We start from the raw sequence: 13,996 nt of genomic DNA on the forward strand, positions 1-13,996 counted from the left end.
CTGTATGTAAGCGGGTCCCAGTATAGGAAATGAAGTGACTTCGCCAGGGTAAAACAGATACACTGATGGAGCTGCGTCTGAGGTCCTACTACTGAAACAGACGGGTGTACTTGACTGTAAGAACTGAGGTGCTCTGGCTGGCAGCGTGTGGGGTTCTAGCACAGATGAGGGCTTGGAGTGTGTCAACTGCGGTGCAGTGATGGAGCTGCGAGTGTGATCCCAGTATGGAACAGAAGTGGGCACGGTCTCTAAAGATTTTGGAGACCTGGTAGAGCTGGGTGAGGGGCGCCGGAATTGGAACAGCAGTGGGCACTGAGTGCTTGGTAAAGAAAATCTAAGCCAAGGAAGGGCAGGATCCAGGCAGCTGAGAGTGGTTGCAGAGTACCACAAAGACCAAATGTGACGAAGGTAAAAGCCTGATTTATAGGCTTGTTTACAGGTAAGCTTAGAGGAAGAATGCCCTGCAAATGAAAAGGGAAGCTTCCCTGGACAGAAGCTGGAAACAAAGTTAAAAAAAAATCAATCCCCTGCAGACCCGATAAACGGGACAGTGTAATTATACAGTAATTGGTCCCTGCTCCCACACATAAGAAGGAGGGACAAAGAGGCATAACTGACTACTAGCAAGCCAGGATTTTTAAATGACTCAGAAACTAACAAATGAAATAGCTGGAAGCCGAGAGAAAAAGTATACTTAAAAGTATACAAGAGGTCTTACGCTCGACCTAAAAAGGGCTCAGCACTCTGGGTGATTAAGCCTCTGCATCTAAGGGGTTAAGAAGGTAACCCATGACAAAGGTTGTGTTTACACAAAGGTGGAATAGTGGCTTAGGATGTGCCTGATATCATGCTTGCAATGGTAACCCACACAGCCACCATGCATGCAACTTCAGCCATACAACTCTAATTCTTATTGGTGAAGGCCCTGTTTAGCTATTAAGTAATTATGATGTTAAACTTTAGTACCTGAACAGTTTGTATTAAATATTACACAGGCTGATTTGTTGCATTGTATACTCTAATTCAGTTTGTCATAACTCAAAACGTGAGCATGGTAAGTTACCTTTGTTCTGTATTGATTTCCTCCAGGTAGTACAGGACAACTCCTAATCTGTTCAGATTGTTACGACAATGCTAATATTTACTCACGGACTAGAGACTATAGTCCTTACCCATATATTGCACAAGAGGATCCGTTGGACCCCACATTATCCAATTTGATGACGCAGATCCCAAAGGAAAACTACATGACACACTCTCAGCATGAAGTTGTGACTCTCAGCAATGTGATGGCAGAAAGAGACATGTCCATTTTCCTTACCAACCATGACAGAATGGGTGATCCAAGATGTAACAATGGTAAGTCCCTTTAAAGACACATCATTCATTCTTTCCAGACATGCTCATTGTCTGGATAAGTGTCATACAGGTATGTCTTAAGAAACTAGGAGCAAATTCTGTTTTGCACTACTTACTGTCTCTCATTCATATACACTGGTGACAACTGCAGATATACACAGATTACAGGAGACGCATTTGTGGATCATTTACAAATATGTTTCTAGTATACAGGGTTTATAAAAACTAAATGTGGTAATGTTTATCAAAATAAAACCTTCAGCATCCAGTCATCTTACACTTAAGGACATGTATTTTTGATAGAGAATTCTAACCACTGATTCCTCACCTTTGACTACTCCCTAGGCATCAGTCTGGATTTGGAAAATCTTAAGCACTGTCTCTCTGTGCCGGTATGTGACGTCTGGCATCTCAGCGTTGTCCACACTGGAAATTACATGCACAGTGCCTATGGCAGCACCTCCGTGGAACGCTGGTATTGGTTCCTTTCTTTTCATTCCCACAGCATGGCTCTAGAGAGCTAACACTGTCATTTTTCTCCCCAATGGTTTTTTAACACACCCCAGTCGCCTTCTGCCATGCGGATCCCTGTTCTGCTCCAGGGTGAGGTTTTGGGCTGTTCTCTGAGCCATTGCCACAGCAATTGTCATCCCACTTCTATTCCTCGTCAACAAAGTTCGGTAAGTCAAAGAAGCACAAGAGAAAGAAGTGCCCTTCGGCTTTCCCTAGCAAACAGCATGCTTCCAGGCCCTGCTTCTGCCAGCCAGCCGCAGAGCAGGTGGCAGAGTATGCTCCATGCTTCTGGAGTTCTCTAGAGCCAGAGTGACCCTGGTCCAGCTCAAGGAGTTTTAAGACTCTTGCGCTCCTTCGGGCTACACGGAGCTGTGAGTAGCCCTTGCTTGATTATCATTGATGAGTTTACAGTCAACACTAGCTGGGCCCTCTGGTTCTGTACACTGATCCAGGCAAATGGCGGCACGGATGCCAACACCCTCCCCAGCTCGGTGTCATTGATGCAGACACTGACACAGATTCAATAGCCAATCTTCTTTTTTGTGATTACGACGGTCAAAGCTGATGCCTTCTGCCCCATGTGAACCTCTAGAATTATCCTTTTTGGCTGACAGGAGGAGGGTGGGGGCTTGTGGGGGGAGGGCAGTACATTGGCCTCTGTGGTAGCACTCTACGACAACGCCTGGTTGAGTTGCACTGGGTTTTCAGGGGATAGCCAATCATCTCTAATGACTCCTATCTGTTAAGCGACAAAGCTGACACGGCACCCGAACGCTTCAAGGAAATCTGGGTCCCATTCAGATATCTGGGCCTTTCCTTAAGCCCCTGGCAAGTGTCCTTTCACCCTTTCCATGTCCATGGCCAGGTTCCATGGGCGACTGCAATTTGAGCCTTAACTCCCAGCAAGCTTCCCGGTCTAATTGTGGTGGGAGTCGCGGATCCTGTAAAGGAAGCTGGGCCCATTCCCAGCATTCTGTCCAGCCCCCAACCCCTCTGGCTGCTGCAATCTTCATACTTCTTTAATGGGCCCTCAACTCTGCAATATCAAGCACCAATGGCATGAGATAATCTCTGACAAGTGTGTGCCTCAATTAGACAGCAAGGGTGTGTCCTTCCTTTTCTAGAAACCCCACCTCTCTTGCTACGGTCCACAGAATAGCTGACAGGACGGTCTGGGTTTTTTTTTTTTTTTTTACTCCATCAGGAAGTGAAGGCTCTGGCTTTGACATCAGAAGTAGGACGTGGTTGTCATTCCCGCTACTGTCTGGTGCCAAATAAGGACAGAGGCCTCTGCGCTACACTAGATCTGTCGTCTCAACCCCCTTTTATGAAAAGAGAAGTTTAAGATGCTCACCTTGGCTCAGTTTCTGTCTGCCCTGGAGACAGTGTTCGACCCTCTGTGTGCATATTTCCACATTGCCATCCTGCAGGAACACAGATGTTACTTGCATTTCACGATAGACCACAAGCATTTCCAGATAACTGTGCTTCCCTTTGGCCTCACCAGTGCCCCTCGGGTGTTCATGAAAGAAACAGTGGTTGCAGCACATCTGCTGAGGTCAGGGTTTCACTGTCAACATGCCAAAGTCGCACCTTACTCCTTGTCAGATGCTCTTTTCCCTTTGGGCCGTTCTGGACACAGTGCAGTTCCATACTTATCCTCTAAAGGGGACAATCCAGAACATTTGTGCTATGATCCCAATGTTTCATCCTCAGTCCTGGATCTTGGTGAGACGGACTCTGAGGCTCCTGTGCCTAATAAACGCTTGCGTTCAACTGTGGCATTCAGCTGTCCCCGCTAAATCACCATGCATGAAGGTGGAACGTGCACAGGTTCTAGTGCAGAACCCTGCCCTGTTTTTGCAACAGGTGATCCTCCAAAAGGGCAACCTGATTGAGGTACATATGCTCAAATTCAGGCATTTGGGGTACCAAACTCTTCTTTCCCAGTCCGGGGCCACCAGGATGACTTGGACCCTGTCAGTCCTGGTCTTAAAAACGGCTGGAGTGGTATCTGCAAAAACGTTAAAGGAGTCCTGGGTTCCAGAGTAAGCGGAACGAGTCTCTGAGCAAGAGCCACTTTGAAAACTCCAACGCCCATAAGAGTTGACATTGCACGTTCTCTGTAGTGGCAAATAGTTCTTACCCCTGCGCAAGCTCCGCCTGCATGTGTGGTAATTTAGTGACGGCACATGAATACTTAGAAGTTTCTCTTGAAATTTTTTATTGCCATCTTGCAAGCCAAAAGCCTCTGAAGGAAGACCGTCATATACCTGCAGCTCGGAAATATTTTTGACTTGATGTTTCTGTAATGTTGATCCCCTTTCCGTCTCCATGTCAGAGGTGGTGTTTGTGCGGCTGTTAGTCCTTTTAGGCCTTGCACACCGTTACAAGTTAACTGTCTGCCATTTCACCATTCTTGCCTTTGCTGAAACAACCCTTCCAGTTCAAGTCGCCTGTTGTGATGCGTTTCCTTAAGGGCTTGCAAAATTTGTTCCCATCTATGCCTTTTGTTCTTCCCCAGTGGGACCTCAGTCTGGTTCTGACGTTCCTGATGTGTTCCCCATTCGAACTCATGTACAGTGGTCATTATCTACTCCTGAGTTAAGACAGTATTCCTGGTGGCCATTACATCAGCCAGGAGGGTGAGTAAGCTTCAGGCTCATTCAGTTGCATTTTCATATTCCAGCTTCTACCCAGATAAAGCACTTGTCGCATCAGACTTGTGCCTCCTTTCTTCTGAAAGTGGTGACTCCCTTCCACGTCTGCCAGATCATAATGCTGCAGACATTTTTGGGCTTAGTCTCATCCTTCTAAGGAAGAGGAAAGGCTACACAGTCTGTACCCAAAAGAAGCTCTCTTTTTACATCGATTACAACCAAAGATCACCGACTGGACGATCAGCTTTTCATTATGTTTGCAGGAGCAAAAAACATGCAAGGTGATGTAGAAACAGACCCTCTCTTGTAGATTGTCAAACTCTGCTGCACACTAGCTAAAACAAGCATTTTCAATGCAACAGGTCTCGCATTTGAAAAAGTTTGAGCTTTTGGTAATGTAATTGCTTAATGTGTTTGTGTGATAATTTTTGGTTATTTGTAAACAATTTTGTTTTGTGTGATCTAAGTGTTTTGAATTTGTAAATAAGGTAAGCAATTTGTTATGTGCAGTAAAATATTAATATGGTGGTTTTTTGTGTTGTATTGTAAAATAGTATGTAACTGAATATTGTTTTTTTAGTTGTAATGTTGTTTCTTTTGTTTAATGTTTAAGTTGTTAGAAAATAATGTAATTTAGTTATGTATTTTGATTAAATGGTATAATTTTTTTTTTTTATATGAATACTGTAATACTATTGTAACTAAGTGCCTGATACTATTTGTCGTTGTGTAAGTAATGCTTGTAAAGAGAAATGGAGAGAAAGAAAAGCAAAGAGCGTGGCACTGAGAGACAGATGTACAAAAGAGATACCGGGTGCTTACTATAGAGAGATATAGAGACAGTAACACTGAAGGAGAAGCCGCTAGAAAGAAAAGTAGAGAGAGTGTGGCACTGAAAGACAGATGCACAAAAGAGATACACGGCGCTTACTACCGAGAGACAGATGCACACAAATAGAAACACACAGGAAGAGTGACACGACAAACAGATGCACAGAAAGAGACGTTTGGAATTTGCAATAAATGTCAGTTGCACATAAAGAAAGAGACAGGGAGCGTGTAATAAACGATAGAGGCACAAACAGAAAGACAGAGTGTGGCACTTGATAACTGATGCATGGAAAGAGAGGCACAAATGGCAGACGCACAGAAAGAGAGATATAGGCAGAGTGCTACGGAAAAAGAGAGAGTGACACTGAGAGGCAGATACACAAAAGAGATACATGACGCTTACTAAACAGACACAGATGAACACAAATAGAGGCACACAAAGAGTTACACAACATGCAAGCTGGCCCTGGAAAAGCACCCCTCAGTTTTATTATGTTTGCAAAGGGAGCTGGTGGGAGGGAGGGACTGAACAAGCACCCACAGTCTTGAAGTCAAACAGGCAAATGGTAAAGAAAAGTCCCTTACAGAAGAGATAAACAGAACATAGCGTAATTACACAGTACTTTGTGCTGCTCCCAAAATCAAAAAAGGCAGGACAAAGGAAAATACCGACCACTAGCAAGCAAGGAATTTTGAAGGACACTGCAACTAACGAATCAAAACACTGAACCTCACTCTATTGTATACTTTAGTATACAGCAGGCCGAACGCTAACGCTCGACCTAAAAACTGCCTCCTTAGGGCGTGCATACCTATTTCACCAAGGCTGGTACTACTGCATTAGCGAGCGGGAGTACCCGTCCTGGACATTTGCCAAGCTGCCACATGGCCGTCACTCCATACAGTCACAAAGCACTACTGCTTAGACAGTCTGGTCCATTGAGAAGAGCATTTTGCCCATCCTCCAGGACTATCCAATTTGAGCCGAGTCGCAGACCCACTTCCGGGGAGGTAGTGCTTGTGTATTTACTCTAAAGTGAGGACTCTGTGGTTCTAAGTCTTTATAAGAAGAACAAGTTATTTAACTTTGCTAATGCTTTTTCTGGTAGAGACGCTATCTAACTGTAAATTATTCTCTGGTCTTCCCCACTCTCCAACTTGGCTCCTTACCATAAAGCTTATTCCATATCTGCACACACAGGGCATACGTCACTCAGTTGGGGCTTGTGTTTTTGCCGTGGACATAGTCATGAAAGGAACAGATATCATCATAACTGGGTAGGGCCTACACAGGCACCACACACTTCACTACTGATCTGGACCTGTTCGATGCCACCTACTGGCGCGCCGATTTACTGCTCAAGATTTTCCAGGTCTAGTTTTACACCTAGGAAATACTCAAAGGTAAGAAATCTGTAGTTAGCTGTAGTCTCTACCAGAAAAGGTGTTATTGAAGGGTAAGTAACTTGTTATACTGTTCTAAATATGATTGTTGCTTTCACCATTACTGAATTATGATTCTGTTCTCCATTGTGTGATACTTGCTAATGTTCATAAGCATAGACTGTCCTGTGCTGGATCTTAGAGCAGCTTTCTTCAAAGAGGAATATTTCTTAGCTAAGAAAATAATAATGAAATGGCAAAGGCACTGCATATATATTTCATCACCAATTAAAAAACTGTGCAGCTAGGCTGAAGAGCCCTTATTAATTATCCAGTTCTAAAAAGATATAAAGTGTAGGAAATGTGGTTAAAAAGTTACATCGTCATTAGAGAAGAATTTGACTGTCACCTAAACGAAACAGTTTTCTCTAGGGCCCTTAATGAGCAGTGTGGTGTCAGTGAGTTTCAGTTTTTGTTTCTGTGGAGGAAAAACTCCTGAACATTACTCTCTCTACCTTCAAATTCAACTAAAATGAAGCTAATATAAGCTGTTTTTTTTTTTTTGCTTTACTAGGGGTCTTTTATGTCCAGTTGTCTCTTTAGATCTTTGCGATGGAATATAATTTGTACTTTTGGATAAATACGTCATTTGTTTCCAGTCATTACGGCAACTATATTTCCTACATTTCCTGCTGTTGTTGAAAAAAATGAATATTTATTATGCGGATGGCTTTTGACAAAGATGTGATTTGCTTAGCAGGTTTAGCACAACAAGCTTTTGATTTCAGGCTTTTAATAACAAAGGCAAATGGGACAGGGAACAAAAGGATGATCATGTGTTGACCTCAGACCTTGTTGTGGGCCCACTCTGCTGCACAGTAGAAATTTGGTTGCTGCTCTCAGTTTGTGTTAAAAACCTTTGCCATTGAGTGTGTCAGCTGCTATATTTTCAACATAGATGCATCATTTGCTGCCGCAGTTTCGCACAATGTCGAATGTTTCATCAGTTGTCTCGACTTGAAGAGGATGGCCAACTTGACATGCACCTTCATCGATGTCCACTAGCCATAGAATGCTGAAACCGGCAGAGAAGCAGAAAAGATTAAGAAACATCTGTCTTAGATTTCTTTCTTCTCTCTAAAAGACCGCTGTTTTTTTAATAGAATTCCTATACTTCTTTTTAGCTGATTGCATAAGGTGTTTTGGTATACTTCAAACTGCTTTCATTTTAAATAAGAGAAGATGGAATATTTCATTTTGAAGCATAGCTATTAAAAACTATTGGGGAGTGCTATTTCTGTTCAGAATGCCTTCTTGGCTCATGTGGTAGACAGGTGTATACTGTGTCAGTGGAAACTACACGTTTAAGCTGCGCCATCTGTTACAATTACAATAAGAGACTGGTTAAGGGGAGTCTTTTCTTATCGTTCTAGTCCTTCATTCATAGCCTTTTAAACCAAAATTGTCTTTTTTATTTTTTTGGGATGTCTGAATCCTAGGCAGTGTGTGTGTGGGATGACTGATGCAGGGATGTTGAGCGAGTCCAGCGGCCCACAATTTGAACTATTATGTATTTAAGATTGTAACCACATTTAGGACATCTACTGCATTTTATTCTACCTGATTGTTTAATGTTTCTTAAGCATTTATTCTGCGTAATCACTAAATCCATTTGTTTTGTAGACTTATTTGAACAGCAGTTATGGGGAAATAGCAACAATATAGGAATTCCACATGCACAATTTTCGCATCCATCTGTTGAGCTTCAAGAGAACCCTCAACCTTTTGGAACTTCGTGCGTGGCAGAAGCGAATGGAGAGATTACCATTTCTCCCAGATCCTGCCTGAGAGGACATGAGCAAAACTGTGATTTAAACAGGACTCAGACTATTCAAGACTACAGGGAAACCACCTAAAGTTGTGAAGCAAAGAAGGAACTGCAACAGCGAATTCAGGTTTACTGATTTTGTAACATCTACCTCAGAATGTGTCCCTGGAGCCGTCATTGCTTGGTAACATGTTTACAAGAAAACGTTGAGTGGACCAAGACTCTTAATGGGAAAGATGTTGGATAGAGTTGCAGCCCTTGTGTCCATCAGAGGACTGGTGTTTAGAATATACTCTTGCCAGGTGTCACCGAAACATGACTCCGCTCATGTCATCAAACATGTTTGTGAGCATTCTGGACAGTCTTTTTGGTGCTTCATTGTGAAAGACAAAATAGCCAACACATATACTGGATACACAAAGGCGCTGAATTGTGATGACCCATTGTTTCTAAGATGTTTCCTATCAAAGATAGTTTAATAAGGTCCCTGATATGACCTATTCATACTTTTTAAAATAGTGCTGTTTTTCAGTGTTCAACTTGTGACAAGGTTCAGCTTCCCACAACACATCTGGTTATAATGAGAAATAATGAATTAAGTATAACTGTTAAATAATAATACATACAGTTCATCTGCCTTCCACTAATTGTTAATTAGACAGTTTTTCTTTCATGATTTGTGACAGAATAATCTCATCAGAATTAAAGCAGTAAAACTTCATATACCTTTTCAAATAGTTTGGGTCTTGTAGCCAGGGTGATGAGCATCCGTTATTGGTGAGCCTTCTCCTCTGCTTTGCTGTAAATGCTCCCTTAAATTTGATTTTCAAGGATGCATTTTGGTAGCGCTGTTCTGACACAATCACTTTCTTTTCTTAACACACTCCAAAGAAATGTTTGCCTCTGTAAGTTTTGTGGGTTTGTTTTTCAGAATGGCATTCCATAATCTTTTATAAATGTCTGTGCAATTCCAGGTATATAAAACCTACAGCTTTTGGTTGTTTACAAAGTTGTGTGGTATACAGATCCCGCAAAGGCTGGTAAAGTGATTTCCCTATGCAAAAAAGTCATTTTGTTGTAAATATGCATTTTTACGTGTTTTGTATACATTACATCTATCTATGTTATGGCTGTCTTGTAAATATTTTCTAAGTATGCCAAAAATGTATTAATACCCTTATTATATTAAATATAGTCATATATTCGGCCATACAAATTTATATTGTGTTCTGGAAATGTCATGAATAACAAAAGGCACTTGTTTACTGTTGCACTAATGTTGTTTTGAAGAAGCATAGTTTGCTGGCTTGCGTTTTGTCTAATTGTGATAGTGCTTGTTTAATTTATTTCACCTGTTGGTCATAAAAAACATATCAGAATATAAGTGTACATAATTCTCCAGTATTGGATCTTTCATAGATTCACATGCTTGAATCATCCCTGTCGTCAAGGTGGAAGCCTCACAGTAACTTCAAATACACATAGCAGTAAGCTTTACACACTAGGCCCTAATGGCCCACATAGGCTCTTTTATAGCCTATCCATGTTCTTTTATAAAAAAAGACCCAAACTTGAGCCACAGCCAATCATGCGTCAACACCCTCTAGAATACTTCCAACAGAGGCTCTTTCCCTCAGATTTTCTACCGCATGTCGTGTGAAGGGAGTCCTCCCTGAGCTCTGCTCAGTTTATCTTTCTGACAGGATTATTTCTGTCCGAGAACACAGCTTTGCAGTTTCAATATGTCTCAACAGACTAAGAAAGGCCTTTTCAGGGATTGTGGCAGTTGTGGGAAGAAGAGACTACATGTTGATGATCCCCACAAGAAATGCATCTTCTGTCTGCATCCAGACCACAAGGTGAGAGACTGGAAGATCTGTCGCACCGTCAGTCAGAAAACTCTCAATGATCGTGAGGGTAGGCTTCTGTTGTTCTGTTCCTGACCTTAGAATTTCCCTGGGCGTCAGTCTGGATCCGGAAATTTTTCTTGAGCAATGCACCTATGCGCCATTAGGTGGCATCGGTCAGCTCAGCATCCGTCGGCAACGGACATGATCTTGCGGGTCCTACATAGGTGCCACCCCGACACGCTGATGTCAGTTCTTTTCTTTCCACGTCTCAAAATGTCAGAGTGGGGTCTCCATCCAGAGGTGGCATGAGGTCTGTTTCAGCAGTGGAGAGATCCTTGGTTAGATCTGTTCACCTCCGCAAAGAATGCTCAATGTCAGCAGTATTACACGTTGGAGTTTCCAAGGCGGCAATCGTTCGGAGATGCTTTTCGTCTTAAGTAGAACAAAGACCTCCTGTACACCTTTCCACCCATATCACTTCAGCCCAGAGTTCTCAGGAAGATCAGAAACGACTGAACCCAAGAGATCCTTGTGGTACTGAACTGGGCACAGGGTTTGGTGTTGTGAGCTATTGAGCATGGCCATCCATCCTCCAATCAGACTGCCCCTCCGAGAGGATCTTCTGTGACAGCAACAGTCAAACTGTCGTAAATACATTTATTAACAGCCATGTCTTGAGCATTTTTGGAGCGTCTCAGTACCTCACCCCCCTCCAACATAGTATCCAGCCTCATTTGTGAGGATTTCCACTCTCGATGTAACCCACACACCCTAATTTTGATAGATTAATCGCACATGCCCTGTAATTATGCGTTAAAACCTCAACTCTATTGAGGCAGTGGGAGGAGAACGCAAAGCATACTTGGAAGCCATAGATTTTCAGTCATTTTTGACTGTAAGAAAAAAAATACCATTGCTCTGTATTGGATCCGAAGAGCAAAGATAGTTTACAGATATTTGCAATTGTGCCATAGGATGACAGAACTGTTTTCCTAAAGATGTGCCTTACAGTGCTAATGAAGTTATTGATGGAGACAATATGAAGAATGGTGGTATAATGATGTGTTGGCACAAAGCTTCATATAAAAAGCACTTCAGAGATGCATCTCAAAAGGTTATTTAGTCATTTAGTTTTTAAAGTGTAGAAAGGAAATGTTGATGTGGTTACATTTATTTATTTGTTGCAAAGTGCTGTCATATCCCATTGCATCTCTTGTTTATGTCCAGCTTTTCAGTATAGAGATTGTTCTATTGAAGCCAACTAATGGGCACAAATTGTGTTTCGGTACAGCCTGGCCTCGGCTGCTTGCTCACGTTGAGGACTGTAGCACATCTGCAACCGGCGTCCTCAGAGCTGCTTTCAACTCCTTTCGGGAAATATTGGTATATGCATACCAAAGCCACCATCAGTTGAAAGCACAGCACGTGTGTCCATTGGTGGAAGATGTTTGTAGCATGTGTTCTTGAGAATCGTACTGCAGTCTCTGTCTACTGTCTTGTGTTGGGTATAACAAAATGTTCTCCAGTATTGGATCTTTCATAGATTCACATGCTTGCATCGTCCCTGTCATCGAGATGGGAGTCCCATGGTATATTTTAATATAGCAGTAGGTGAACTCCTTTAGGCCCTAATGGCAATGGACAGTCACTGTTATAGGCTATCTACGTTCTTTTAAAAACCTCCCAACAGAGGCTGATTCCCTCAAATTTTGTACTGCACGTCGTGTGAAGGAAGTCACTCTGAGCTCTGCTCAAACTCTACTCTCTCCCAGTTAACTCACCAGATAACTTTTCAGAATCTACAGATGTAGACTGAACATTACGTCCCAACTAACCAAGAAATAACTTATTCGAATCTGACACACCTGTGGGAAGAAAAGACTTCATATTGATGACCCTGACAAGAAATGTATATACTGCCTCCATTTGGAACACAAGGTGAGAGATTGTAAAATCTTCCAGACCTTTATGCCCAAAACTCTTAAGGATAGAGAACACAGACTCTTACTATGACTGCTAAACAAAAAGCAAAAGAGTACCCTTCTTCTGATAAGTGATTCTTCTTCATATGCCTCTTACTCTGTTGAAAAGCCTAAATCCAAGGAGAAACTTAACTCAGAACCACCTGAAAAGGTTTAAAAAAAATCTAAACTTACATTAACTGGGCACAAAAATATATAAAGATCTATTCTCATCTTCAAAAAAGCAGCCATAAGCCTCAGAAAAGGTTCACTCTGAGCCTACTACTATGTCTACGATGAGAGCACCTCAAAAAAGTGCTTCACAATCCTTACCGGCGACACCTAAAGAGGAACTCCCATTGGGAACTATCAAAATAACCTCGTTGACGAGAGCACCATCAAAGACACACATCGACGACTGTGTCTATGATAATGTTGTCATCGCAACCATGTCGACCTTCACCACAGCGGTGTCTCCAATGATTATTACTTTGTCGCCATGGTCATCAGCAACAATCATCTCTGCTAAAATATACAGAAGAACACCGACGACAGCAACAGTAGCACCATCGACGACATCCCTTCTGATATAAATGACAATACCGTCAACAAGGAAACCATCAACTGAAAAACAAGAAAAAATGGGGGGAAAAACAAATTTCTTACATTAGCTCTCTTTCCACGAAAAAAATCAATATATATGAAATTACCAGTCCATACCTCCGCAAGTAAGGTGTAGCCATATCCTTCTCCACAACCCTTGGATGACAATGAGGGTTCTGACGACGAGGGTCCTTATGGTGTGGCGTGGCTAGCAGTACATCTCAGCTCCACGTTAAATGTCAGGACTTAAATGACGACAAAGAGGATCAATATTGAGATGACTACTACTCTGCGAGAGATCAAGCCAGAGCCTTTACAACCTGACTATCTTGAAAGAGATCCCTCTATAGCAATGCCAACGTCTTTGGTAACAAATCTGCAAAATATGTTTCAGATTTATTATCAAAGGTTCCCACCCTCAAATCACGCAACGCCTATCACGCAACCTTCTAGGCCAGAAAGACTACTTCAAAATCCTGACTCGATTCCATCAAAGTTTATGGACCAACCAACTATACCGGTACCGGATGTGACAGCCCAACCTCCACAAGATAACCCTCAATCTACGGATGAGGAGAGAGGAGGGAGAGACACCTGATAATACATCACAGACTAACGATTGGGATGAATACCCACTCCATCCCCACCTTTCGCGGCACCAGTGGATTCCCCGCTAGAGGATATAAACGCATTCCATAATTTGATGGAGAGAGCAGCAAAATGTTTTGAGTTACCTCTCCTTACCAAACAAACAGACTACTTTCTCTATGATTTCAAAAAGCCAGCTAAGAAGTCGATGAGAGCTATCCCGATTATAGACTTCATATGGCAGGAAAAACCCAGCTACCCTACTTGCGAAGATACCACGTTTGGAGAAAAAATATAAAGCCCCAGATGATTCTCCAACCTGTTGGATGCCCAAAACCAGACTCCGTGGTTTCACAGGCGGCACAACATCATTCAAAGAATCCCTCCACACCAATCTTTTCTCCTCCTGATTGAGATGGG

At 42.4% G+C, this 13,996-nt stretch overlaps 1 protein-coding gene across 1 annotated transcript in view; it reads left to right on the top strand.

Annotated features, from left to right (window-relative positions):
- LRIG2 (leucine rich repeats and immunoglobulin like domains 2) overlaps window positions 1-9,701 on the top strand; it is a 166,489-nt gene extending 156,788 nt beyond the window's left edge. Inside the window, exons 18-19 of the mRNA XM_069238690.1 lie at window positions 1,090-1,359; window positions 8,430-9,701. Of these exons, the coding sequence (XP_069094791.1) occupies window positions 1,090-1,359; window positions 8,430-8,662 (503 nt within the window). The 3' untranslated portion in view covers window positions 8,663-9,701. The remainder of the gene's footprint in view (window positions 1-1,089; window positions 1,360-8,429) is intronic.
- Window positions 9,702-13,996: the final 4,295 nt, after the last annotated feature.

This window comes from Pleurodeles waltl, chromosome 6, assembly GCF_031143425.1.
Source record: "Pleurodeles waltl isolate 20211129_DDA chromosome 6, aPleWal1.hap1.20221129, whole genome shotgun sequence".
Classification (NCBI taxonomy): domain Eukaryota; kingdom Metazoa; phylum Chordata; class Amphibia; order Caudata; family Salamandridae; genus Pleurodeles; species Pleurodeles waltl.